At 38.6% G+C, this 27,994-nt stretch overlaps 2 protein-coding genes across 4 annotated transcripts; one reads left to right on the forward strand and one right to left on the reverse strand.

Annotated features, from left to right (window-relative positions):
- The first annotated feature begins 108 nt into the window (after nucleotides 1-108).
- On the forward strand, nucleotides 109-16,403 carry LOC122831850 (golgin subfamily A member 6-like protein 6). 3 transcript variants are annotated; one of them, XM_044118357.1, is made up of 8 exons: nucleotides 117-238; nucleotides 1,921-2,005; nucleotides 2,658-2,725; nucleotides 6,570-6,665; nucleotides 7,834-9,207; nucleotides 9,628-9,791; nucleotides 14,897-15,009; nucleotides 16,170-16,403. In XM_044118357.1, the coding sequence occupies exons 2-8, from the start codon at nucleotides 1,932-1,934 to the stop codon at nucleotides 16,312-16,314; spliced, it is 2,034 nt and encodes a 677-aa protein (XP_043974292.1). In that variant the 5' UTR covers nucleotides 117-238; nucleotides 1,921-1,931; the 3' UTR covers nucleotides 16,315-16,403. The 3 variants fall into 3 exon arrangements, with proteins under 3 accessions (XP_043974293.1, XP_043974294.1, XP_043974292.1); XM_044118358.1 differs by lacking the exon at nucleotides 1,921-2,005 and having other exon boundaries at nucleotides 109-238; XM_044118359.1 differs by lacking the exon at nucleotides 6,570-6,665 and having other exon boundaries at nucleotides 115-238.
- A 2,613-nt stretch (nucleotides 16,404-19,016) lies between these two features.
- Nucleotides 19,017-27,858, reverse strand: LOC122831155. Its single transcript, XM_044117112.1, has 3 exons — nucleotides 27,819-27,858; nucleotides 25,845-27,615; nucleotides 19,017-19,081 (listed from the first exon to the last, which is right to left on the reverse strand). Exons 2-3 carry the CDS (start codon nucleotides 27,316-27,318, stop codon nucleotides 19,017-19,019), a joined length of 1,539 nt encoding a protein of 512 aa, XP_043973047.1. The 5' UTR covers nucleotides 27,319-27,615; nucleotides 27,819-27,858.
- Between the last annotated feature and the right edge of the window lie 136 nt (nucleotides 27,859-27,994).

Below are 27,994 nucleotides of genomic sequence, written 5' to 3' on the forward strand. Positions count from 1 at the left end.
AAGAGAGAGTAAAACATGTTTTGTTGATCTGTTCCAAATATTTTTGTTGAGAGAAGGGAATTTGTATACAGACAACACAATAAATTAGTTCCAGTCCATTCCACACTTCATACCAGACGGTGGCGGTAATGAACCAATTTCATTGCCTGCCAACAGCCAACAACCGTCAAAGAAGAAGATGATGACGTCAACATCGCTGCATATCCAGTACTGAAGACTGTGATTTCTGTTTTCACAGGTGGGTTAAGTGCCTAACAGATAGGCAATGTTCTTGTAAGTTCAGGACATCGATTCAATTTTGAGATATTTCTGTGTATCAGAAATAACTGTTTACTGCCGCTAGCCTAAATGCTAACTACCGTTATAGACGCGTTGGATGTTATTTTTTAATTTCTGGCATACACTGCGCTGGGGAGCGAAAAGACGACTATTTTACCTGCCGCTTACGCGATTCCGTTTATAAAATGAAACCATGAGATGTAGGTATTATTAATTTAGGGCAGTTCGTCGCTTCAAGGGAAAATAACGCAGAAAAACCGTTGACGAACAGCTCCAAATCACTGTTCATTTTTCTCGGTCCCTGTGTTTGCTACGCTACGCAGACCCGTTGCCATAGAAATGACTGACAACAGTTACACTATTATATCAATATTCAACAGTAAAATCCGTTTCTTGTGTGTTAATCCCAAATTAAGGCTGTTGCTAGTGGCTTTACCCCTTGTGCCCAGCGCAGCACTGAAAAACTTCAGTCCACCTGCTGAATGGACGCCCTTCCGGTCTGTATAAATAACGGTCACAGAGCGGACAATCAGCTCCCAGATTGATTTATTCTCCATCTATTTAGGAACCTGTGAGGCCCATTGCTGTTTCCAGTAGGGTTTGTCATTTAAGGCTATTTCTGTGGGGTTAAATGCAAAGCAGTCCGTCCAGACCACAACAGTGATGGGTCTGCTATGTCTGCTCAGACATAGCAGAACCAGACTCAGAGTCCTGAATGTGTAATTATGCACTATAGAGAGGAGAATAATGTCTGGTTGAGAACGCTGAAATAGCAGAGCTGCTGCTGTGAAAAGTAACAACGGAAATTACGAACTGTAACAGTGAAGATGAGCAGAGCAGGTCAACAACTTATGGTATGAGGGGGATGAACCGCTTAACACTCCTTAGGTGAACTCTGGTTTTTACAGAAAGCAGGCAATTTAACTGGACCTTCAACTCAACCATCTGCACCCAGTTCAGGTTTATCATGATTGCTAATTGTATTTATTTGTATTTTAATATTCTTGCAAATCACTCTACGTAATTACAATGAAATAGTTTGTAAATGGCACAATCGCCTCAGCCCAAAGCTGTTACAGCAGCTGATGTTTCTAAATAAAAAATGTGAACGAACTTTCCTCAGTCTGTTCCCAGTCTTTAATAAATTTGCCTGCAATTACTTTTTAAATCCAGAAGATGTCACTGCAAGTGACACAACAACACAGTTTCAACACAATGTCGACACAGTATGGGAAATGTGCCATACACCCAATGAGGCCTCATAAGAATCAGAAGCACAAACAATACTCTGGTATCTGGCATTATCGGTAGTTTCTTCTTCTGTGGATTGTAGGAAGATAATATGTTTTGAATCATAGTACGCATGAGCTGCTTTCAGAAAAGATCCATTTATTCTGTTTACAAGATAACGGACACCAGAATGTTTTAGAACCACTCTGGAACCCGTTCTCAAATCGTGCCATTGTCAAAGGAAACATTCGCTATTTTTGTGTAAATATGCAGTACAAACACAACAAAACTTCCATTTTGTTGTCATGTAAACAGAGCCATAGATTTCTCTTTCAATGCTGGCAGGACAAAGTTAATGTTTTACATCTGGTTTGATCATCAAATGAGTAACTGTGGTCACGATTCTGGCAGGTCACCGGTTTATGAGCTTTGTGTGTGTGGTTTGGCGAACTGAAGAGTCCAACACCCGGTTGGACAACTGTTTAACCTGCTACTGGTGCGTTCACACAAATGATGTAATAATGACAAAACCTTTATACAAACACTGTGTTTTAATACCATCGATCTGTATTCAGCTGTTCTTAGGTCGGCTGCAGGCATATATATATATATATATATATATATATATATATATATATATATATATATATAAATGTTCTGTTTAAAGCTGCCTTTTGCATGTTCCCCACTGAAAACTTTTAACATTTTTTTCTGATTATTTTCCACCAAATCTCTATGACCACAGCGCATTTACTAGCTAACAATCATCAAATCTAGCCAGACCGCAGCACATGGTAGACCCAAAAGGGGTGTTTACTGTTTACTTCGGGACAAATTGCGGCAAACCCACCAAATTGATTGACAGGTGCCATCATGTCAATTGAACAAGTGCGTAACAAGGAGAATTGCAGAAATGTTATGAGACAGAGTGGGAACTGGCTTCTTGGCATGAAAGGTTTCTTACAGAAGCAGACTTGTTTTCCAAAATTGTTTGCGCAACAGTTTTGGGCAGAGCTGCTGAATCACACGCTGATGACTTTTAATAAGAGGAAGAAGAACCTGCCTGCTTTCCATGAGATACAGCTGAGATCACTCAAGCAGCTGTTGGACATTTTATAATATCTAAATCTTTATTTTTTTCTGTAAAGGATGGAGAACTACAGGGATGAAGACTCTTCTACAGTCAATGTCAACAATGCCAAACATCCTCTTAAATGTAAGTGACTCTATACATATTTAAAATTTTATGCGGATTTAAAAATAACAATGCTATTCAGATACACTTCATACATTTTTATTCCTTCTGAAGGAAGTTATAGTTTCTTAACATGGGCTGGAACAGGAATTGTTTTCATGTGTTACGACTGGCTCAAGGTCATAACAAAAATGGGAGACCATGCAGTGGTTAAAGTGCTCAACAAGAAATATTTATTAACAAAAGCAACAATGTATTGTGAATGTCGGTATCAGTGGTGTAATGCAAATGTTTGGATGTGGTGCATGAGTGCATATGGAAGTGTTGAAGTGCAAAAACAAAGAAATTTAAATGTGCAGAAGGAGGGGAGCTGAGGCCTGGCACCTGTTAAAGGAAAAGTTTCTAAGTTAGCTTAATTTGGAAAAAAGTTTGGCTCACTCTTCCTTTCTGGTTCCCGGGTCTTCCCGGCGAGCAGCGTGTGGCAGCAAGGAACAACGATGCGTGATGACGCCACAGAGTTACAGAGTTTAATCTCAAGGCAAGCAACGTCTAAGTTAACAAGAAAACTGCAGAGATACAGAGATATACATTCTTTACCTGAGACAAAAGAAATAGAAAAGGAAAAATAGTGAAAGAGGCAAAGACATGTCTTTGGAGAAAGCTGGTGCCAAAAAGGCAAAATAGTGGCAGCTATCGGAATTATTATCACTGTGTTTGAACTTTTATCCTGGAGGTGTGTCTTAACTTTTTAATGTATTCCGAAAGGCGTACCTCTCTTTCGACCAACCAGGAGCTCCCCTGGACACTCAGAAAAACTTAGGCCTCCCCTTAATTTCACGCCAAGATCAAAGGCCACTTTTGTCTCCGATAGGACAAAAGAGCAAGAATCTGTATCCTGGCCCCATGAGCTTCTAGGGCCACCTGAGCAAATAGACCCTTAACATAAGACTTCACATATACCTGTGAATTTTTGAGTGTCTCCTTCACAAAGTTAAACTCAGTAATTTGGTTTAAGGAAAGATTACCTTCACAAAACCCAGTTTTTGCTCATCTGCACTCAGCATCTCAAAAGATTTGAATCTTTGCCTCGTCACATAAAATCAACAATACAAAATGAGGTACAATTGCTTTTCTTAACCTATAAAACATAACATTCAAACAATTTCCATTTGATTCTGATATCATCACGGATAGTACAATTTTCAAATACATTCATGATTCACTAGATTAGTAGTTCTAAACTTAGATAATACACTTTGGTTAAAAACCTGCTATTAATACTTAGAAAAATGTCTTAGAAATTAAATGTTAATGATTTCAATATTCTATGTTGTATTTAGTTTAAACCATGCCAGATGTTGGTTCTGGAAGACCTTTGATGTTCTGTGAACCATACAGGGTTCTGTCCTGCAGGCAATCTAATTTTATGGCTTCCTGGGCCCTGATAACACAGCAGGAGCCTCCTCGAGATCCCCTTTGGATCTGCATTTGGTTCCTGTTTCTGAATACTTACCGATAGAGTAGTTTAGTTTTAAATCCTTAACCCAAACCTGTTCAAAATTAAGAAATTTGTTCAAAATAAGAATGTTCATTATAGCTTTTTTCACATGGCGTAAGATTAACTGTATTAGCACTAAAAATAATCATTTTTCCGTAACACACCAAAACACAACGAGCGTCAAGCGGCAGAGCGGGCGGCGAAGGCGACCCAGAAGGTGAAGACGACCAGGTTTAAATGATCTGTGCTCCAAATGAACTAATCAGCAGCATCTGTAAAGGGGAGGAGCACAAAGACAGACAACCAGGCACCTGCAACTCAGCCCATAAGGCCCAGGGCCGTAACATCATGTCACATGTAAACCTTGTAACTATGTAACTTGGTCTGTTGAGATGTTTTTCTTTGAAATAGTTTTTAATGTTAGTAAATGTGACTACTTAATGCTGCACATTCAAAGATTGACCATTTGCAGTTCTGTATAATCCGTAAAATGTTTTGAAAATCTGCTGTGCATAGTAATTTGGAAGAGTGCGTTTTGAGTTTATTTTTGAAAAAAAGTAGTGTTATCATTGGGAGGTTCAACAAAAGTTGATTTATAGTCTTAAGATGTCATGACTTGAAAATTATACTGATCATCATTGATGTATAAAATAAAATGTTATGGTCCAATGACTGACCCCTGGGGTCCTGCACAGTTTATATAATGTGAGTCAGATCAGACATTGTTTATCTCTACAACTCTACTTTTTTGTTTTCAAAATAATTGGAGATCCATTCATATTTAAGGCCTCTATACAGTGTTAACATAACTTTTCTAGCAATATAATGTGAGCAATGGCATCAAAGGCCTTTTAACTTTACGTGTGCCACACTTTTCAAACACTTTTAGTCTTGAGGAAAGTGGTATTGGAATCCACCATTCAGACACACCCACATGTTTCATCCACCAGCCAGTGTTCAGAGAACGATTTAGCCTGATGTTGTTATTAAACACATCTTCGAATTTTTATGAATTGTAGAGTAAAAAGGAAGAGAACCAGCAGAAAAACTAAGTATGCATGGGTCAGAGTTGGCCTTGGGGACTGTATGTTTTCACACCAAGTTTGCTGTAACCTAGTTTTCTTTGATGCATTAAACATAAGGTGTATTTTGGACATATTTATATGTGATTCTTTTTATGTAGTGACAAAAAAATACAAAAATTATCAAGGTATTTAAAAAATATATTGCAATATAATCTTTTGGCAATATTGTCCAACCCTAAGTGATAGACTTAGCGCTGAACATTCAGAGCCACATAAAGGCAGTTACAAAGTCGCCTTTCTATCACCTAAAGGCCACATCCGGCCCGCGAGAAGATTTTTTACGGCCCCTGGGATGATCTTGATTTATTATTAGAACCGGCCCGCAGACCGCAGCAAGCCGGCACCCCGTCTGAAAAAAAAAATCTTCCTTATTTGAACTGTAAGTAGTTCTTTAAATGTTCTGTGAGACGATGTACTTACCCATGTATCCATAACAACCAGAAATTTCAATATCTACCAAGTTATTGCCGAAATATACCGTCTGTTAAACGAGTGCCCCCCGGATTAATTACACTCTCTGCAGCTGCAGCTGCGAAGTTACCGTATTAACCCGATACTTGCTGGAAAGTGCAACGTCTCCCCTTTCAGAAACCGTTGGAATTTTTCCACTTAGCGCTACGTGTGGCGGAAATACGGTACTGCAAATTTAGATGTGTCGCCGGCGACACGTCCGGTCTAGAAGGGTTATATAAGCACAGCAGTCGTCAGCATAACTGTAAAATTAACTTTCAGATACCCATTTAAAATGGCAAAAAGGAAGGTGGACACTGAGTTTAATATTTGTTTTCACTGCATGGTACTTCTTGATGAAAGTGTTATTTTTGATTAATAGATTTTTGCACTTTATTTTATTGTATTTCGATCCAATTATATTTTAAAAATATTTCAGTTGTGTCTGTTGAAAATTAAAGATTACTGACAGAGCCATAAGAAAATATTGCTTTATTTATCTGATCATATTGGAATATATTTGTTAGGTTTTCAGTAGGTTCAATTAGGTTCACTAGACTATATGCGTCATTTAAAAAAATTTAACTGAACATTCGATCAGTCCGGCCCTCGGCTTGTAGCTAAATTTTTTATTTGGCCCTCCGTCCATTTGACTTTGACACCCCTGGCTTAACGGGTCCGGAAAACCTCTAACCCTTTGAGTATTACCCTAAAGCAGGCTTGAGAGAGATGTATAAGCTGGTGTAGAAGACTTCATTGTTGCTAAAATGTGCTGTACAAATGAACTTAATTGATTGATCAATAATGATATTGATTCCATTTTTTCTTTCAGCTCGAAGAGTTTTATCAGCAACAGTCCAGCACCCTTTTCTGTTGTTGGTGTGTTTGGGGATGTTAACTGTCGTGCTGGCTGCAAAAGTCGCTTACAGTAAGTTTAATTTCAACAGAATTAATTTTAAGTAGCTTCCTTTATGTGGAGTTTTTACAGGTTTAGAGACGATTTAGTGCAAACTTTCAGGCTGAGGACCACTTTACACATTTAACAAACACTCATGGACCAGCAAACTTGAAAATGTCCCACAATAACACAACCTGAAGTGAAAATATTAGTGATGTCTTTATGATGGCTTCACGAAAATATTAGTGTCTTAACAATAACAGACTTATTGTTATTTTCTCTGTTCATTCTAATGAGAAGAGTGGTGTTGTTTTGTAAATGTGACTGGCCACAACAAAACAATGAACCCGTCTACCTGTTTTGACTTATTTATAGTCTGAAAGTGTGGATTCTAAGCTTTCCAATGATGTCAGACACAGTCAAAGAAGTTGTGTGTATTAATAACGTTTTAGGGATATTTGTAATTTAGAATCACAATAAGAAAAATGAACTTGAATTGCTTTGGCAGAAACAAAAATCTTTATCTGCACCAATAAGTCTAAAAATGTTCCACTAATTTCTATCAATTGTATTTGTTTACTGGTTAAATAATTTTTAATTAAATAAAAAACCAGCTGATGTGTGAGCAGAGCATTATGAGCAAACAAAGTGGTAAAAAACAAAGACCAGCTCTCACTAATTGAGACTGGAGTCTTACCATTCAGCAAACAGAAAAGAGGAGGTTAACAAATAATTTAGTTCTTGGTAATATTTGCACATCTTCTCTCTCTCCTACCGATTGCTTATTTTGAAAACCTGTTGGAAATAAATAGTCAATCTAATCAAAGAGCCATTCAAATCAATCGAATCACTCATGAATGACACATCAGTGCTCACTCAGCAGGTATAACTTGGCTTCCTCTAGTACTATCGTACTGGCAGGACTCCAAGCTGCTGTGTGCATGCGTTGTGTTGGAACCGCCTAACGTGTTGAGACTAGCTAGTCATTTTGCACTTCGCCATGGGAAAATAAGTTTTCACAACTTTGGTTTGATGATTTGAGATTCTACAGTCCTGGCATTGATTTCTTTCCACTGATATCTTCAGTTTTGAATGTGCCATAAGAAAACTGTCTGAAATCCTGAAAGGGTCTAAGAAACTGAAAATGTTAATGAAGATAGTTTGAATGACTTTCTGACTAATTTGTGTGTTTTTACAGTGGCTATAATGATGTCCAAGCAGCATGAAAATATCAACACCCTTACAACAGAAAAACGTCAACTGGTTGATGAACAAATGGCCATGAATAACCAGATCAAGATCCTGGCAGAAGAGAAACAGTCGATCTGGATGAGAGAACAAATTGACAAAGAAAACGAGGAACTGATCAAAGATTTAAAGCAGCTGGAAAAAGAGTTAGAGGAAATGGAACGAGAGAAAGAGAGACTGAAAAAAGACATAGATGTGATGAGAAAAGACAAAGAGGAGCTGAGACGAGAGAGAGATGAACTGAACCGAGAGAAAGAGGAGCGGAGGCGAGATAGAGAGGAGCTGAACCGAGAGAAAGAGGAGCTGAGGCGAGACAGAGAGGAGCTGAACCGAGAGAAAGAGGAGCTGAATCAAAAGATAATGAAGTATAACAAAGACCGAGAGCAACTGACACTGGAGAAAGAGGAGGTGAGGCAGAAGACAGAGAAGCTAAACAAAGAGAAACAGGAGCTGATCAAAGAGAAACAGAAATTTAATGAAGAAATGGAGAAGTTGGAGAAGGACAAAGAGGAGCTGAGAAAAGAGCAATTGGAGTTGAAAAAACAGCAAGAGGAGCTGAGAAAAGAAATAGAGGCCTTGGAAAGAGAGCGAGAGGAGTTGTATACATCAAAGGAGATGAGAAATATGATAGAGGAGCTGAGAAAAAAGGAAAATGAACTGAGAAAACTAAAAGATGAGTTGAACAAAGAAATAGACGAGCTTATCAATCAACAAGATCAACTCAGAAGAGAGAAACAGGAGCTGAGCGAAGAGACAAATGAGCTGAACAAAGCGACAGATGAGCTGAGAACACAGACAGCAGAGCTGGACAAGCAGGTAGAGCTGATGAACAAAGAGGAAGAGGAGCTGAGAGAAGCAAGAGAAAAGTTGAAAACAATGGCAGAGAAGCTGAGGAGAATGGAAGCTGAGCTGAGGAAAGAGGAAGAGGAGCTGAACAAAAGGGAAGCTGAGCTGAGGAAAGAGAAAGAGGAGCTGAGGGAAAGGGAAAAGGAGCTCAGAAAAACGAAAGATGAGCTGACTAAAGAGAAAGAAGAGCTCAACAAAAAAAAGGAGGAGCTGGCCAAAGAGAGCGAAGAGAGGGACAAAGAGAAAGCGGCCCTGATCAAAGTGGAACGGGAGCTGGAGAGGAAAAGAGAGGAGATGAAGGAAAAAAGAGCGAAGCTGGACAGAGACAAAATAGAGAGGGATAAAGAGAAAGAGAATCTGGTCTTAGCGAAACATGAGGCATTGAATCGATGCAGGGAGATTGATATCCTAAAACATCTCTACACTTTCATCCTAAAGCATAACAGTTTTCCAGTTGAAGATTTCTGTCCTCTATATAGTAATTATATTTCTATATTACCTTTGAAACTCTTGATTATTCATTTTATTTTTGAACTATTCAGTTATCAGTTTTTCATGACGTAGCTGACCATTATTATCACAGGTAGAGTGCTGAAGGTCACTTTTCTGACAACAAAGTGAGCCAGTAAAATTGAGTCATTAGCAACAAGTTAACAGCCAAGTTTTGGTTTGTTGTTTTTTTAGTGAACACTGTGGTACACTACTTCTGACTAGAATGATATCGTAATTTAATCACCTTCCAATATTGATCTGCACTCTACCTTTAAAAGCTTTGCTTGAATAATTTTGATGATTCAAATATTAAATAAGTCTGCATGGATTTCTTTTAGAATTTATTTTTCCTTTTGAGATTATTTAACCAAAGTTTCACTTCATTCTGCTCTTTCTCCTTGTCTAGTGAGACCAAAATGTCGGGATTGCCAGATGGGATGGCTTTACTTCAGAGAGCACTGCTACTTGTTTTATGAAATGAGTTTATTTGGGTTTAACTGGTACGATAGTCGACGGTACTGCCAGGATAATGCTGCAGACTTGGTGATAATTAATGATCTGGAAGAGCAGGTAAAACAAAATGCCACCTCTACTCTTGAAGTTTAAAGCAAATCTGAAAGTTTCTGGAAGATTAATGGCTTGACAATGGACCTTACCAGAGGGGCCGCTTTTCATTGGCTGATGCCCATTCTATGTGATCACGTGATTGGCCGTCTCACAAACAGGCTTCCTGTTAGCTAAGTACAGCAAAATAGCAGCAATGATACAACTTCTACACCTTGTAGCCTGTCTGCTACAGTCTCACGTTAGCTAAACAGATCAATATGCAACGTGTATCTGACACACACTGAAGATTTTATTTTAGCAGAAAATGCTTTGGACTAAACTGTTCCTCCTGTTAGCCTCTCTAGCACCAAGTACAGCTGGTCAGTCAACCATCGCTGGGTTCAGGGAACCAACGATTAATAATCCAGAAATAAACTTGGTATCGTAACGGACGGAATGTTTTGTTTTTAACGTAATCTTTGCTCGCCTTGCGGGATGCAGGCGGTTGCCACGGTAACAGGTGTGCTTAAGAGAGAGAGATTAAAAAGTTAGGAGTGGTTTTGAGTTGATCACCTGTTCGGGTTATTTTACCTTTGTTTACCTTTGCTGTGGCTCATTACAGCCGCTGTAGTTCCTAAACGTTGGACTAATTACCTCGTTCTTTTGAGTTTACATCATTGACGACAAACATCAAGTAGAACAAATAGATTTCATCAAATTTTAAGAAACAAGTGGCTTCTACCGCAATAATTATGTGAAATTAAATAAATGATATCCCAACTTCAGAAGATTTGCCTTTACCTTTACAGAGCTCTTTGGTTCCTCCTATTAGTCTGTAGCTTCTCATATTGAGGTCAAAGTTCAGATCTACCATAACTGCCTGACACCTGCTGGCCTCAGGTTTGCAAGCATCTTGTGACTGAGAAACCAGTAACCTCCTCCCAGATGATGACATGAACTTGTTAGTTCCTCCGTTCATTCTAGTAGCTGATATATTGTGAAAATCCGGTAGAAATGATGCACTAATCCGGTCATGTTTCCATAGAAACAACGCGCTGCCAGGCTTTGTTTGTGAGACTTGTGGTCACGTGGGTCGGTTGTGGGCGGAGCTTAGTAAGGTCCATTCTGAATTGCCCATGTAAATTGAATCAACACCTCCTAATGAAATTTTTTTAAGTGAGAATAGAAAACAAAAAAGGAGGAAGTGTTGCCCTAATCCTTAAGAATTTCTTCAATTAAAAGAAAAAACAACTTTTTAGGTAATTTAACTTTTGAATATCTGGGAATTGAGGTGAAAGACCATAAACAAGGTCTGACTCTCACTATACAAAACCTCAACATATATGCAATATGATATTATTGACTTTAATGAGCTTTTATCTCTTACATGCACCAATTATGACTGTTTAATAATTGTGGGAGATTTTAACATCCATGTTGACAAGCCCAAAGACAGAGGCAACAACCTGTGATATTCTTGATCATTTTGGTCTAATTCAGCATGTTGAACAATCTAGGACACACTGGACGTGATTATCAGTAAGGGTGTGAATATTTCCAGTGTCTCTGTAACTGATGTCATCCTGTCTGATCATTTTGCTGTTATGTTCTAAAATTCTTTCTCCATCGACTCACTTAGTAAAACAGCCACTATCACAAAATGTTCTTTCACAGACAGCAGAAACGTTTAATCAGTTATACGTCTTCACTTTATTTGTGCTGTAACTATGAAGATGTGTTGGTAAATAACTTCCATTCCAAAGTTTCAGATATCATTGATTTCATTGTGCTAGGGCTTGGCGATATGAGGAAAATCTAATATCCCAGTATATACGTTACGATACACAATAAATATATCACAATATTTTTAAATCTGCAGTTGTTTTAAGCTATGTAGTATGTAAAATGTTTCTGGGGTACTCTTTTCAAATGGACCATTAATGGCTGTTATTTTTTTTTACATTTGCATACAAAATCAGAATAACTGTAAATATTTTATTGTAATCATCAGTTGCACAAAGATATTTTTCACTACTGAAATTACTACCACTGCCTCTTTCTGTGGTCAACACTAGACCTTTAATAAGCAAGATAAAAATAAATACATAAAAATCACCAAGCAAGAATCAACACAGAAACGCTAACAGCTTGTAATGAAAACTGAAGATGGTCAGTTAGTGGATGAATGTGTGTGTGTGGTTTCTATAAAGATAAATAAACAAATACAAATTATAAGTACTAGTCTGAAAATACTCCTTTCACAAAGACAACCAAAAATTAACATGTGCTTGAAGTCTGTAACAACGCTAAAAGCTGTTTAATACTTAACTATGAAAATGTAAATCCTTATGGCACATAAATAATTACCAATCCTGCTAATAATGTGTCACACGATAAAATATAAAAACAAAATAAGGCATTTCAATTGGAAAATGAGAACCACAAACAGCTGCATCAAATCACATTAAACCGAGCCTAATTATGTAATGCTAAACGACTAGCTGTTAACTCTTCACAGTATGCATAAACTACACTGTTATGAAAACAGACCCGATACCTCAGAGTGTCATTCTGTGGACACTCTAGGAAAAAAGTAAAGAACTCGTGCAAAACCATAAATTTAACAAAATGATTTTTAAAAAAAAATGTAAATAAAAAATGACCATACAAAATCAGTTATACAATTCCTTTTCTTTCGTTCCAAAAAATACACGGCATACACGGTCAAAAACTGTATTGCTCCGTGATTATGCAATTCTTCTTCCGTCTGTGTGTTTTTCTAATGAAATATGAGGTTCAACAGGAAGTAAACTTTGAAAATAAACCTAAGTTCTGATCAAATATTAACATTCTTTACTAAAAATGACTAAATTAAAAGACAAAGCATTTTACAAATAATCGAAATATTTCTTATTTATGGCTCTAACATGCAACAAAATGACCATAATTTTCTACAATATAAAGTGCAAAACAGCTGTTTGGCATTTAAAAGACAGAGCTAAATCTCCAACAGCATTACTTACTTTGAATGGATGCACACAGTTGAGAAGATGTAATAAACGATGTCCGTGTTCAAGGGTTGCTAAGCCGGGTGTCTGGGACACGAGGCGGTCCACCAATGACCCACCGTGTTTTCTATTAATAGATGTTAAGTTGACCGGAAATGTAAAAATATTACTGGGTGATTGAATGTTACAGGAAGACATTGTCAGTGAAATGCTATTTAAACCTGCAACTATAGAGTCTTAAAAAGAAATTAAGAAAATCTAACTAAAATGAATATCAATTATTACCTTAATGGAAAATTCTGCAAAGAAGCATGAGTCCTCGCCGAGGGCTGACACTCATATCAATATAGGTCAGCCTGTGGAAGGAGGCGCACGCTTTCCACACCAAGGTAAACTTCACAGACCCAGCTGCTTTTTTAATTAAAACAAAACCAAGCAACGCTTAACCTGGTGGGTGGGCAAGCAAAGCCTGGCTGACCACCAGGTTATAATTCACTGGGGGAAACCCTGCTGTGTTGATAGCCGAGAGCAGCTACTTAGTGACGGAAAATAAATACCACATATAAAACACCTTGATGAAGGAAAACTAGAGGACTGAAAACAAATAATTAACAGTCTTTTGCACACTGCTGAAAATAGGTGCATTTAACATAAAAATTACAAAATAAAAATACCCTGGATGAGTCCAGATTAAAGAAACAAAAATGTAAATGACTAAAATCGGCAGACCCAGAACGATTCAAACACAGCAAATCCATCAAGCTCAAATTAACTCTGTCAGATTTGATTTCAACACTTTTAATACTTGTACAGTCTTAATTTTCTGACCCGCCTACAGGTCAAAAAAGCCCCAAAATAAAGCAGCTTACATAAATTTGAAATCCAAAATCTATTTTGCATGATGAAACAATCAGTTATTTATCAATTCAATTTTTATCATGTATTTTTTGTTACACAACACAAAAAGATGAGCAACAGTATTACATTTTCTTTTTACGACAAACCAACTGTCAAGTTTTCTTTTAGACAGTAAAGGTTTATTATTGTAATTATATAAGTGTGAAGTAATTACTTCGGTATTAACTTTACTAAAAGGGAAAAAAGTCAGTAATCTGTAACTTTTTTGTCAAAAGTTCATGCTGAGGTTCTTAGTAGGAGGGGCAGAGGCCTAAATTATGACTCTGCCCAGGGCCCCATATTACCTTGGGCCAGCCCTGCATGAAGAGCCGCTGCATCTCTGAGCTGGAATCTACCTGGAATCTACCTGGAATCTACCTGGAATCTACCTGGAATCTACCTGGAATCCCCCAGTGGCCTCTATGTCAGTCCACCGATGCTTTTAGGACATTTTGATTTGTTTAATTGTAGCATGTTTGGCTTTATGCTGCAGTTCTAATTATTGCTACAGTATTCTTGTTGATGTTTATGGGATGTTTTGTGAGCTCCAAACCCAACGGGCCGAATCTTTGAGGTTCTGCAGTAACTTTTATTGACAGCCGCAAACCTCCAGCCCAGATCCCGTCAACAGCGGCTTTAACCTGCCTGGTAGAAACGTAAAGCAGAGCAAACAGTCAGCAGGTGGTACCGGGTGGTGGTACCGGGTGGTGGTACCGGGGGGTGGTACCGGGGGGTGGTACCGGGTGGTGGTACAGGGTGGTACGGGGTGGTGGTACCGGGTGGTGGTACCGGGTGGGGTGGTGGTACCGGGTGGTACGGGGTGGTGGTACCGGGTGGTGGTACCGGGTGGTGGTACCGGGTGGTGGTACCGGGTGGTGGTACCGGGTGGTGGTACCGGGTGGTGGTACCGGAGCTTTGAGCTGCATTGCGGTGACAATCTGGTATCGTTTCTTTATATCCGGTTATCTGGTTCTGACCAGCAGTGGTTGGACCGATTCAGGCTGCCTGTAGCGAACCAAGATTGATTACCATTTAGTAACGATGGCACTTGACAAAATGTAACGCTTCAGTTAACTGTGTTCTATGACTTTGTATTTTTGTGTTTTTATGATATAACACTTTGAACTGCATTGTTGCTAAAATGTGTTGTTCAAGTAAACTTGATGGATTAACAGCTTGAAGGAAAAAAGATTTATGACAGTCTGAAATAAAATCTGTTCACAGGAATTTATCGACCTTCTAGCCTCATATTACCAACCTTGGCATGGATACTGGATAGGGTTACAACTTAAAGGAGGCAGATGGCGCTGGGTTAATGGACAACCGCTCACCACTAAGTAAGAACTATTATCTAAAAATATGCATTTTTAAAGCTGCATGACTTATACATGACTTCTAAACTTTTATAAAAATAATTTTTCATATTTGTTGAAACTGCTATCATGTCCTAACAGTATGGAATCAGACTAATAAGATGTGAAAACATTGGGCTCCTCTGCCTTCTCCCAATGCTCTGAGTGCTAACTAGAAGCAACCAATCAGAGCCTGGGGGCGGGTCTTAGCGCTGTCAGTCACAATCTAGTGCGGCTGCTCTCTGCTACTGCTTTTCCCAATCAGCAGATTGGGAAAAGCCATTGCAGTAGCCATTGTCCCTTTAACTTTAAAGTTGGGTTTATTCTTCCAGCTGTAAATCTATGAACATTCAGGGCATTTGCTACCTTTTTGCTTCTGTTAATGGCAAGTCCTTTGACTAGGCCATTATTGTAACATGCAATGAAACACAAAGTTCTTCCTCACTCCGGATTGGTGAAGGCCTTCATTGGTTAAATCAGGGGTGATCAAGAAAAACCCCTGATTTGCAAACACGTGCTCTCATGAAGCATTCTGTTCAGAGGGATGAATAATTCTTAGACTTCATCTTTGGAAGTACTTCTTTATGTTGGATTTGGATAAAATATTTTTGTTTCATTGGTTTATTTAAATGTTTAACTCCTTGAAGTGTCATTTATTTTCTGAAAACATCTGAGAAAATTTCAGTTTTATTAAAATCCTAAGTTGCTGTTGCAGTTGAATAATTAGATTCAACTGTAGAAACAAGAACATTTAGGGTGCGGCGGTGGCGCTGGAGTGAAACGTTCGACTCCTCAGTCTAATCAGTTATCACAGGTTGAGTCCCGACCTGTTGACCTTTGCTGCATGTCTTCCATCTTTCTCACAACCCGGTTTCTTCTCCACTGAAAGCCAAATAAAGATTACTATAGCCAAAAAAAATCAAAAAAATTTGATCTTTTTTAAAACATTATATCTTTAAAATACAATCTTCCAAGTTTGTAAAACACCTTTTATTTACTTTGAGTCTGACTTCTTTTAAAGTGTCTTTATTCATATAGAGACAACAACACATTTAGATGCTGACAGTTATCAGTTTGATGTCAATAAACTGCTGTACAATTTTTATTTAATAAATGTTCTGATGGTTCATGTTTCTGTCTTAAAGCTTCTTTACAAAGGAACATACCTATATTTTGGGAGGAGCAATGCATTTGCCAGGAAAAAAACTTGAAGAGAGCTGGGTAGCAGCAGCTGAAGAGATGCACAACAGATTCATCTGTGAGACTGAGAAGGTTAATTGGCTTTCCTGATTAACACCGTTCTAAAGTTTCAATGAGGAATACTCAACCGTTTCTTCAGTTTTTGGTAAATCTCATAAATAAAAACAATCTCATCTGTTGGATTGTTGAAGCAATTTTTAAGGTTCTTAAACTTCCTCTGTTTCCTGTTTGCTCATCTGAATATCACTGACAAAGCTGCCACTGAGTGACAAGTGACAGCCTTGTTACTCAGACAGACATATTTAAAAACAATTAGTAAATGCAATATTGTCACAAAGTTTTTGTCAAACTCACGTTTAGTAACAGGAGAGTAAATTAAATCCTATTTAACTAATCTTTTTTAGTTATTAAAATGATTTGTAGCCAATCCTGGTATATGTTGACTGTCAGTGGCTGTTTTCTTCTGTCACTGACTGATTTAACAACAGACATTTGTTTTAGTGAATTCAGAGTGCAGCTTGTTGGGGCAGACAGTTTCCTTTTAGTTTTGATTTGCCTCCTGAAAATCTAAAATTCTTCAAAAATTCACTTTTTCTTGGATTTCTATTGGCTCTCTGATCTGATCCCTTATATTTTTACTCATCAGCCAGGATTTTACTTTTCCAACAGCTTTAAGTCTGTTTCTGCTGTTAGAGACTGATATATTTTTGCAGAACAAAGAAATAGTGGAAATTTCCAGAAGGTGAGAATTTTGGAGGTGAAATGTTTAAATATTTTTATTTAAGAATCTTGTTATCGATCATCTCAGGTTTTCCCTGATGTCAGATTTTTTCTTCTTGCTGGCTCCTTTTCAATCAAGTTTATTTGTGTAGCACATTTCAGCAACAGTGCAGTTTCAAAGTGCAACCAGCATGAAGTTAATTATTAACAATATTTATTGTTACACACATAAGAGGATTCCTTATTAACTTTACCCATTCATTGTCTATCCAATAATGTTCGACCCAAATTTCAGGCAAACAAATCCACATAAAACACTACAATGTTCACTGCAAACTTAAGATGCACTTGATTCACTGCAAAATGATCACATGCAATCCAAACTCAAGATCACACCAAACAGGATTGGGTCTTAACTATTTAAGATTAACAGTGACATGGGATATAAATAATCGGGGAAGTGATCCAAAAACAGGACAAAAACAAAATAAATGAAAAGTTGTTAGCCCAGTCTTACAAACACTAGGGGGAGACAAACAATCCAAAACTGGGCGGACTAACAAAAAAGAAAGTCAAACTCTAAAATGACAGCAGGAAGCAGTGATAAAAACTGTAAAAAACAAAAATATAAAAGTTACTAAATGCTTATTAAATCACTTTAATCAAATCAATCTAAAACACTGCATACCTGCATCTTATAAACCAGCACTCTAAAGTCAAACTTGATGTAGCAGATCTGGTGCAGACCTACCAGATAAAAACAATATGAAAAATAAAAACAAACTATTCAATCTGATTAAAAGAGAAATGTATAAGCCTACCGGGCTGCACAGTGGCGCAGTTGGTAGAGCTGTTGCCTTGCAGCAAGAAGGTCCTGGGTTCGATTCCCGGCCCGGGGTCTTTCTGCATGGAGTTTGCATGTTCTCCCTGTGCATGGTGGGTTCTCTCCGGGTTCTCCGGCTTCCTCCCACAGTCCAAAAATATGACTGTCAGGTTAATTGGTCTCTAAATTCTCCCTAGGTGTGAGTGTGTGTGTTTGTGTGTGTGTGTGTGTGAATGGTTGTGTGTCCTGTCTGTCTCTGTGTTGCCCTGCGACAGACTGGCGACCTGTCCAGGGTGACCCCCGCAACCCTCCTGACCCCATTAGGGTCAAGGAAGACCAGAAAATGGATGGATGGATGGATACAGTGTCAATGTTTGATATTTTAGCATGAACACATTATTTACTTTATTAAACAACATGACACCAAGTTCCACTGTTATTTTTATTCTTTGCCATTTTAACCAAAACATTAAAATATTAAGACATAAGGCATACATAAAAGGCATACTTTATTAGCCTAAAGTATACACTGAGATGTAACTTAAAACATACTGTAATTAATAATTTAAAGTAAGCTTTCAGTGACTTTTAAAAAATTCTATTTTGAGCATATATTTTAAAATATACACAAAATATCTGACAATTTTAAATCTCTTTTTAAAGATACTCTTGAACAAGAGTATGTTTACACTTGGGCAAATACATATTTTGCTCACTTAAAGTATAAATTTATTTAATATATTTCTTAAAAGTGTATTTTGGTGCAGTTATATTTAAGTGTGTTTAAAGTTATAATGTCAAAATTGGTACAAGCATACTTTTACTACACTTCATATATATTTATAGGTAGTACACTTAATACTTAGCATACTCAAAATATACTTTCACAAATGTAAGTATGTTTGAAATATACTAAAGTATACTTTCTTTACTAGGGTTCTCCTGGTGGTGTTCTCTATGTGGGTAAAGAAACTAGGACCCATCATGTTTGTATGCACTACTAACTAATGGATACAAACCTAAACTTGTCATGTTGGATTTAAGTTTCTTGACATGCAGGTTCACACATCAGACCAGAGACTTCTTATTTCGGAAGTTTATTACAATCAGCCTTGATCGGATTTATTCCAGATCGCTCTCTGGAGTCGTGAGCGGCTCGCCGGCTTAACGGGTTTCCCAGGCGGAGGGGGGCGCAGAGGAAGAGGAGAGGATGCAGGTAGGTGCCAAGTCTCCGGGCTGGAGGCGGTGATCAGTCCGTGATTCGAGCCTTGGCTTGACGGGGCTCCGGGCTGGATCCAGACCGACAATCGGGGTCTGTGGATAGCAGAAGACAGAATAACTTGAAATAACTGTGACAAGATCTTCAGGTTGACTCTGACCAACAAGTGGGGACCATCGACGACTGACAGCTCCACCGCTTCTTAAGAGGTCATCAGCCGATTGGTGGAATCCGCTTCAGGTGCGCCAGCCCGTCAGAACTCTCCCACAAAGATCATCTATGGGAAGAGTTCTCACACCAAACTGAATCCTAACAAAACTGTGCGTAGTATCAATAAAGTTATCTGTCCCTTTAACCTTGTTTGGATTCAGTGTATCCAAGTTTCCACAGAAGACAATTCTCTTTTGGTAAATCTTAGCAAACAATGTTTCCATGTAGTTTGTGAAGACTTCAGTGTCAGATGCTGCTGCTCTGTGCACATAACTGATTATAATATTTTTCTGCTTCTCAAACTGGATTTCAATAGTAATGCATTCCATTACATCATCAATTGACACTGACATGTCTAATACCACCTTGTATTTTAATTAATTATCTATGTACAAAGCTACACCTCCCATTTTTTATTATTTATGTTAATATAATTGAACTCATATCCTTCATTGGAAAATCTGTTGCCTTCTCAGAGGTGAGCCAGGATTCAGATATTGCTATAACACTGAAGGACTTTTTTAGTTTATATAAATATTCTTTGATATTTTGATAGTTAACATAAAGGCTATGGCTGCTGAGATGAAAAATTGACCTTTCTTGATCTGAATTAAAGCATTGGATATAGTTATCAGTGTAGTAATGGCAGTTGTTCAAATAATCAAGGTAATGCTTGTCTGGATCAATATCTGTCTATAATCATGTGTATATTTTTGATTTATTACTGGATTTTACAGCAGAAGTTGCCTTGTTGTCTTCTAGTTTCTCTGATATTTATCCAGCTCTTCCATTTGTCTGATGGGCAGGACCTTGGCTTCCTCCGGTGAACCGTTTAATTTGATGTAAATCTTGCAGTTTGAGGCCCATGTTGGCTGTATTTTCTTTTATTTACTGAGAAAACGTGCTCGTCTTGCTATATAATGTTATCTGCTATTTAGAGATCATTGACCTTCATCCCTTTCTTCATTAGTGTTTGCCTCTGTCACGGCCCAGACATATGATCGTGGCTTGGTTTCCAACCCACTAATTAAAACATCATTCATTCAACTGTTTTGTTCGAAGTCAGCCACACGATGTTCCAGGAGAGCTAGTTGCTTGTCTTTCTCAACATTCTGTCTCTTCAACTTTTTAACCTCCCCCATTAAGTTCATTATTTGTTTTTGTTGCTGTGAGATTTTTGATATCTCATCAGACATAAAATTTAAGGATTTCTTTATTTCCTCAAACTCTTCCTCTGTCATCGATCGGTTTTGCTTCATATTTCTTTTTGACATTTCGGTTTATACTGACAAAATCTGATGATTAGGTGTGGTAGGCCTGGCTCAGGACTTCTTTAGATTTTAATAGCAAGTTGCATCCATTATTGTTGCACTACTGACATCTGTTCGATCCTAATATTTATTCCTCAAAATCTCCTAATGAGCCCCATATTCTTTTGAAAAGCAAAACATCTTCTCTTTTCCTTAATTACTATTTAACTGAGCAACTACATAATCAAATTTAAATTCCCTATTAAAACGTAATCCTGTTTTTATAATCTTCTTTGATTCACATATTTCCTACAGCTAATAAAAACATGTTCCATTGTTTCTTCCATCTTAGAGTGTCATTTAATAAACTGTGACCAGATCTTATTCTATTTATAATTATCTCCTCCCTCCTGTTTATTCCTCTAATACTTATAACATCAACTGTGTAGCGGCCACTTGGAATAAACAGCCAGATGCTGGGAGTTCCAAACGGGTGCAGTTTAATCTGGACTTTAGACACCGTGAAAACTGTAGCATGAAATAAAAGAATACAGAATTGTTGTACATGCTTAACTTTTGTATAAAATTAGCATATTAATGTTCACACATACGAATACGTGTTCCTTAGCTCGTCAATACAGTTTCGTTTTTAAACAAATAAACCAATGACGTTTTACTGTTTTTAAATAAACATTTCTTATTATAAATCACAATTGCGCATATTCATACCTCATTCTGCTTTCCAAGGGCGCTATTTTAACGATTTTCTTTAGTTTTCTACAGGATCTAACGCTGACTCATCACGCTTAGCAAGAACAGGAAGTGCCGAACCATAAAACACACGAAGAAGAAATCTAGCGTTATTCAAAATAAAAGCACAAATGAACCACTAGGTGTCACTGTTTGACTAATGAACAAGAAGGAGAATTTTAACATTTAGTAGCCATTTACACTCCCACCAAATCCTGTCACAATGAATGAACAAAGTAACATATAAAGGGTAAATTAATTGAACAGGATTTCCTGACTCTACTAAATGAATATGTTTGCATAAACTATCAGGAAGTAAATGAACTGTACAAAAGTTGTTCTTCTGTTCTCATTAATTTTCCAAAAGAAGAACCAATTTCTGGATTGGCCTCTCAATAACTGAGGGTTTGGAAGAGGAATTTGACTTTCCCTCTCCAACTTGAACTTTGACTTGACGGACCAAGCCATCACTGCCTTGAACAGTTTCAACCACTCGTCCTAGTTGCCACTGATTCCTTGGAAGGTTATCATCTTTGATAATGACAATGTCCTCTTTTTTCAGGTTGCGCTGAGCTGAGTGCCATTTCTGTCTCATGGAAATGTTCAATAAATATTCTCTTTTCCAGCGACTCCAGAATTGTTCAATGAGATACTGGACTCTCCTCCACCTCTTTGTGGCATATAGGTCCTCTTTGACAAACACTCCAGGGGGAGGAAGAGCAATCTTAGATTTCATCATAATGAGATGGTTCGGTGTTATGGGCTCCAATGCTTGAGGATCATTGATTCCATCCACTGTTAATGGGCGGCTGTTGACAATAGCCATGGCCTCATACAGCAATGTTCTGAGGGAGGCGTCATCAAGTCGGCCTGAGCACTGTGCAAAGGCAGCATTCAACACGTTTCTGATGGTTCTGATCCGTCTTTCCCAGATACCACCTGCATGACTGGCAGAGGGGGAATTGAAAACAAATTCACACTGTTTATCAGTCAAGAAAACTTCTAGTAACTTGGTGTCACATTGTTTCAGTGCTTGTGTGAACTCATTCTTGGCACCAACAAAATTAGAGCCTTGATCACAGTGCAGTTGTCGTACAGCTCCTCTAATGCTGATAAAGCATCTCAGTGCATTTATGAATGAGTCAGTCGACAGATCTTCAAGCATTTCGATATGGACAGCTCTAGAGTAGAGACATGTGAAAATTAGGCCATATCTTTTGTACTCTTTGCGGGCTTTCTTCACAAGGGCCAAAACAGTCCATGCCACTATATGTGAAAGGTGCAGAAGATTCGACACGTTCTTTAGGAAGGTCAGCCATTCTCTGCTTTTCTGTTGGCCTCCTAAGTTTTCTGCAAAACACACAATCGCGTATCAACTTGGCCACCACTTGCTGGGTAGTATCAATGGGTGCTTGACTTTAAGACAGAGAGATGACTGCTTTAATCTCCCACCCACACGGAGAAGTCCTTCAGACCAGATAGGATCAAAACTGAAAAGAGCGCTGGTGTTTGGAATGTTCTTTTCACCTTCAAGCATCTTTATCTCATTTGGGAAGGCTTGTTGTTGTACAATCTTAATCACTGTTTCAGCAGCCTTTTCACGCTCTTCAACAGTCACATGTTCACCATGTCGTTGCTTTGAACCCAGTCTCTTGATTCTTGCAACCACCTTTAGAAGTGTTGTCCAAGAGGAAAACCGATTCAGGTGTTTGAGGATGTCATTACTGTCTTTGACTTCAGTTACAAGCACCTGAATTGTCTTTACTTCAGGATCACCGACAAGTAATTCTGGTGGATTGCTGGGTGTTAGGTGTAACTCATGCTCCCAAAGAAACCTCGGTCCTTGGAGCCAGTTGGTCGAATGAATATCTGAAGCACAAAGACCTCTGGATGCATAATCCGCAGGGTTTTCTGAGGTTTCAACATAATGCCACTGATTAGGATCACTGTTATTTCTAATCAGTTGAACACGGTTGGCAACAAATATGTGAAACCTGCGAGCATCTTTATTGATGTACCCTAGTACAACTCGTGAGTCAGTCCAGAAAAATTCTTGATCAATCTTCAGGTCAAGTTCACATTTTAGCATAACACTTACCTTTGTAGAAACCACTGCTGCTGCTAGTTCTAATCTTGGGATACTTGGGAGCAACCCTTGCCTTTGCTATCACAAGACTGCAATGGACTTCATATTTGTCATTTATGTACCTCAGGTAAGAACATGCACCATATCCTACACAACTGGCATCAGAAAAATGGTGCAGCTCTACTCTGACAATGTTGTGGAAGTCAGGGGGGTGATAACATCTTGGAATCGAGATCTCTTTCAATATCAGTAGATCATTTATCCATTTCTCCCACCGTGGCTTTATATCTTCTGGGAGAGGATCGTCCCATCCTATGCCTCTGTGACAAAGCTCTTGAAGGATAAGTTTTCCACTAAGGCTGAATGGAGCAATGAATCCAAGAGGGTCATAAAGCGAAGCAACGATGGACAAGCAGCTATGGCGGGTTGAAGGTTGATCCTTTAAGCTGATGTTAAAAACGAAGGTGTCGTTCTTTATCAACCACTGAATGCCGAGTGCACGCTCTGATGAGGCTGGATCCAAACCACGGGGCTCGATGGCTGCTGCTACTTCCGAAGGATCCAAGCAGGCGAGAGCAGCTTCCTTGTTTGAGTTGACTTTATAAAGCCGTAAGCCTCCTTTTTTACACAACTCTTGTGACTCAATGATCAGTTTCTTGGCTTCCTCAACTGATGGCACACTAACTAAGCCATCATCCACATAAAAAATTTTCTCAATAAATGTGGCTGCTTGAGGATAGTTAGTCTTGTGTTGCTGTGCCAGATGTTTTAACCCAAAATTAGCACATCCTGGAGATGATGCAGCTCCAAAGAGATGAACTGCCATTCTGTACTCCTGTGGTTCTTTCTCCAAATCTCCACCTTTCCACCAGAGGAATTTAAGATAATTCCTGGATTCAAGAGTGACAGAAAATTGGTAAAACATTCTTTCAATGTCACAAATTATTGCTATGGTCTCTTTCCTGAAGCGACATAGCACTCCTAACAAAGGATTGATTAAATCAGGCCCTGTAAGCAGTGTGTCATTAAGGGAAACACCATGGAATTTGGCTGAACAGTCAAAAACAACTCTCAGCTTATCTGGTTTTCTGGGATGGTAGATACCATGATGTGGAAGGTACCACTCTGTTTCTCCCTCAGATATTGTAGGGGCAGGCTCTGCATCACCCTTATTTATGGTTTCTTCCATGAATGTTTTGTATTGTTCATAGTAGTGTTTGTTGGCCTTTAATTTTTTCTTAAGACACTGCAGGCGAACTTGGGCTAGTCTTTTGTTGTTCGGTAGATTAGGCGGATTGCTGCCTTTGAATGGGAGAGGCATTTCATAATGCCCGTCATCCTTCTGTGTGATGTTGTTACTGAGAAACTGTATAAAATTAACATCATCTTGGGACACATATTTATCTTCGTAGCTTCTCTCCATGAAATCCGATTCTAAGGTCTTTAAAATGTCAGTTGCCGATGGGATTGGTAGCTCCTTTACTGAGAGTCGATGCACAAAGCTTTGACTTCCTTGTCTGTCTAGGTGGGGATTTGATGAGCCTATTATACTCCATCCTAGTTCTGATCTCTGTGCAAAGGGTTGGTTTTGGTCACCTGTTATAACTTCAAGTGGAGCTAAAGCAGCTGGACAGTCGTATCCAATGAGAAGCCCTACATCACAGTCTTGAACAGGTGGTAACTTATCTGCCAAGTTTCTGAGATGAGGCCACATTAATGCAGTTTCTTTCGTTGGGATGTACGACTTGTCCACTGGGATAAAATCTCTGCTGTAAGCTTGATGTAGTTGGATGCGACTCTCAGAGTTAAGTCCTCGAACTTGTAGACCATGAACACTCTTGCTGGAAATGATTGTGTCGACAGCAGTCACAGTACTGAGTTTCAGCTTTGTTGGATGAGAATCCACATTCAATCTGTCAATGACATCTTCTAACACAAACGTTGAGTCACTTTGCGTGTCCAGCATTGCATATGTTAGTATTTCTCTATGTGGCTCTTGTAGTGAAGACACAAGTACTGGTACAATACTGGTGGTGGCAGAAGTATGCTGTGTTGATGTATGGGACACAACTCTGTGTGTTTCTTGGCTTGAAGGTTGTTCTGTGGAAGTGGAGCTATTTGTTGTTGTCTCCACAGGTTTTTCCTTCCTCTCTTCATGTAAGCAGGTTGGATGACGATGTCTGCATATATTGCATGTGTGTCGTCTCTTACAATCCTTGGTCACATGACCTCTTCTCAGGCAACCAAAGCAGAGTCGATTTTCATGTATGAATGTCCTTTTATCTTCAACACTCTTTGAAGCAAAAGCGGGACACCTGGTGATGCCATGGTCCTCACTTTTACAAACATAGCACAGTGATTTTGGTTTACAGCTATTTGTATCTTGTGCCCCATGACTGAAACCTTTTTGTTGTGCATTTGTGTTGAAAGTTTTGGCTCTCTTTGGGGTTCTGTCATCTGCAAACTTGAAATTGCCGAACAGGGGTGAGGCGATGGGATTACACGCTATTTTTGCCTCTTTGCTCAAAAACTCTGTGAAGCATTTAAAATCTGGATAATCACCTGATTCATCAAGTTCATCCACAACTATTCGACTCCACTTGCGAACAATCCATTCAGGTAATTTTTTGAGCAACGTATGGTTTTCTTCACAGTCATTGAGGATAGCTAATCCCTTGACATGTGGAATTGCTTCTTTACAGCCTTGGAGGAAGTCAGAAAACCCGCGTAGTGCAAGTGAGTCATTTGCATTGATCTTTGGCCATCTTGCAAGCTTGTCACGAAAAGCTTTCTGTATAATGAACGCGTTGCCATATCTGTCCTGTAAGACTTTCCAAGCACCAATGTATGCACTTTCTGAGTCATGGTAAAAGAAACCTTCAACAGCTTTGCGTGCTTCTCCAGCAAGATAGTTTCTGAGATAAAACATCTTCTCACTAGCTGGGAGGGGCTTTCTGTCAATAAGAGTCATAAATGACATTTTCCAATCAGTAAACCTTAAAGGATCTCCACTGAATACTATGGGTTCAGGGACTGGTAAGCGACTCATGCTTAATGAGCTGGCAATTGCTTCAGCTAGATTGGATGTCTCTGGATTTGTTGTCACCTCTGGAGCTGATTGGTAAGGCTGGAACGATGTAGCATCTGGATTCAAGCAGGGTTTATCTCTAGAGAAGACAGGGTTAGTTCTGTAATTAAGATCTTCAACTTCTTTAACATTGCTTACACAGCGTTCAAATTCATCGTATGCTCTCACACGAGCTGCTGCTACAGCTATTTCCTTTTCTTCTTTTAACCGCTGCAGTTTTGCTCTTTCTTGATCCAGCTGTTGTTGCATTTCCACTTCTTTTTGCTTCATTTCTGACAGCATTTTTGACTCTTTAAGTTTCCATTCGTTTTCTAATTTTTGGAGCTGTGCTTGTGCTTGAATTTCTTTTGTGGCCTTTGATTGTTCCACTTTAGCAGCAAGCTCTGCTTGTGCATCTGCCTTGTTGTCATTAGTACTAGATGAGTTGGAATGGCTGCTTGAACCCTCTGATGATTTAGATGAGCTTACAGTTTCAGTTTGAGTGTGACCAAAGATAGATCCATATTCATCTTTGTTTAATGTTTCTCTTACTCTTTCTTTCTCAAGATGACTATTATAATCTTTATCAATAGTCTCTGTACGATTGTTTATGAGGTCACAAATTTCTTTTGTGAGCGTAACACAGGCTTCCATCTTTTTGACAATCTCTGCTGTGGTGTTACTGTTACGTAGAATGGGTTTGTACTGTAGTCTTACAGCATCATATTTTGCTTGAATGGTTTCCTGTAAATCATTGAGTTCTTCTAATGTACAGAGGGCCTTTAGTTTTTTCCTACTTTCTCTTGCCACCCACTTCCAAGAATCATAGACCTTGTGGAATGTTTTCTCACGTTTTTTGTTCTCTTGGATGTGCATCTCTTGGCCTTTTTCTGTTAGTTTTCTTTCTCTGGAGCTAGACCTGAGTGGCATGTCTACAGCATTATCTGTTTTCTCTGTTGGAAGTGACATTTTTTTTGCTTTCTTCAACTGCTTTGGGTTCACTGAAGACACACTACGCCAATTCAGTTATGTTGTGAGCTTGTTCATGTGATGGTCCACTTTAACTTTATGGTTTATCTTGCCTGTGTGAGATCATTGGTCCGACTGGAGACAGCTGGCTTCCAGAAAGGATGGTGTCAGCTTCACTGCCGAAAGATCTGGTCTCTTGCGATGAGTTTTCACTGTAGCGGCCACTTGGAATAAACAGCCAGACGCAGGGAGTTCCAAACGGGTGCAGTTTAATCTGGACTTTAGACACCGTGAAAACTGTAGCATGAAATAAAAGAATACAGAATTGTTGTACATGCTTAACTTTTGTATAAAATTAGCATATTAATGTTCACACATACGAATACGTTGTCCTTAGCTCGTCAACAAACAGTTTTGTTTTTAAACAAATAAACCAATGACGTTCTATTATTTTTAAATAAACATTTCTTATTATAAATCACAATTGCGCATATTCATACCTCATTCTGCTTTCCAAGGGCGCTATTTTAACGATTTTCTTTGTATTATTTGTACTTCCCTTTTCAATACTCAACAATGCAGATAATGAATCACTACAAACTATTATTTTATGTATATTAGTATCCTCCACCCATTCTAAAGCTAATAATATAACACATAATTCTACTACATATGT

Source organism: Gambusia affinis, linkage group LG05, assembly GCF_019740435.1.
Source record: "Gambusia affinis linkage group LG05, SWU_Gaff_1.0, whole genome shotgun sequence".
Taxonomy (NCBI): Eukaryota; Metazoa; Chordata; class Actinopteri; order Cyprinodontiformes; family Poeciliidae; genus Gambusia; species Gambusia affinis.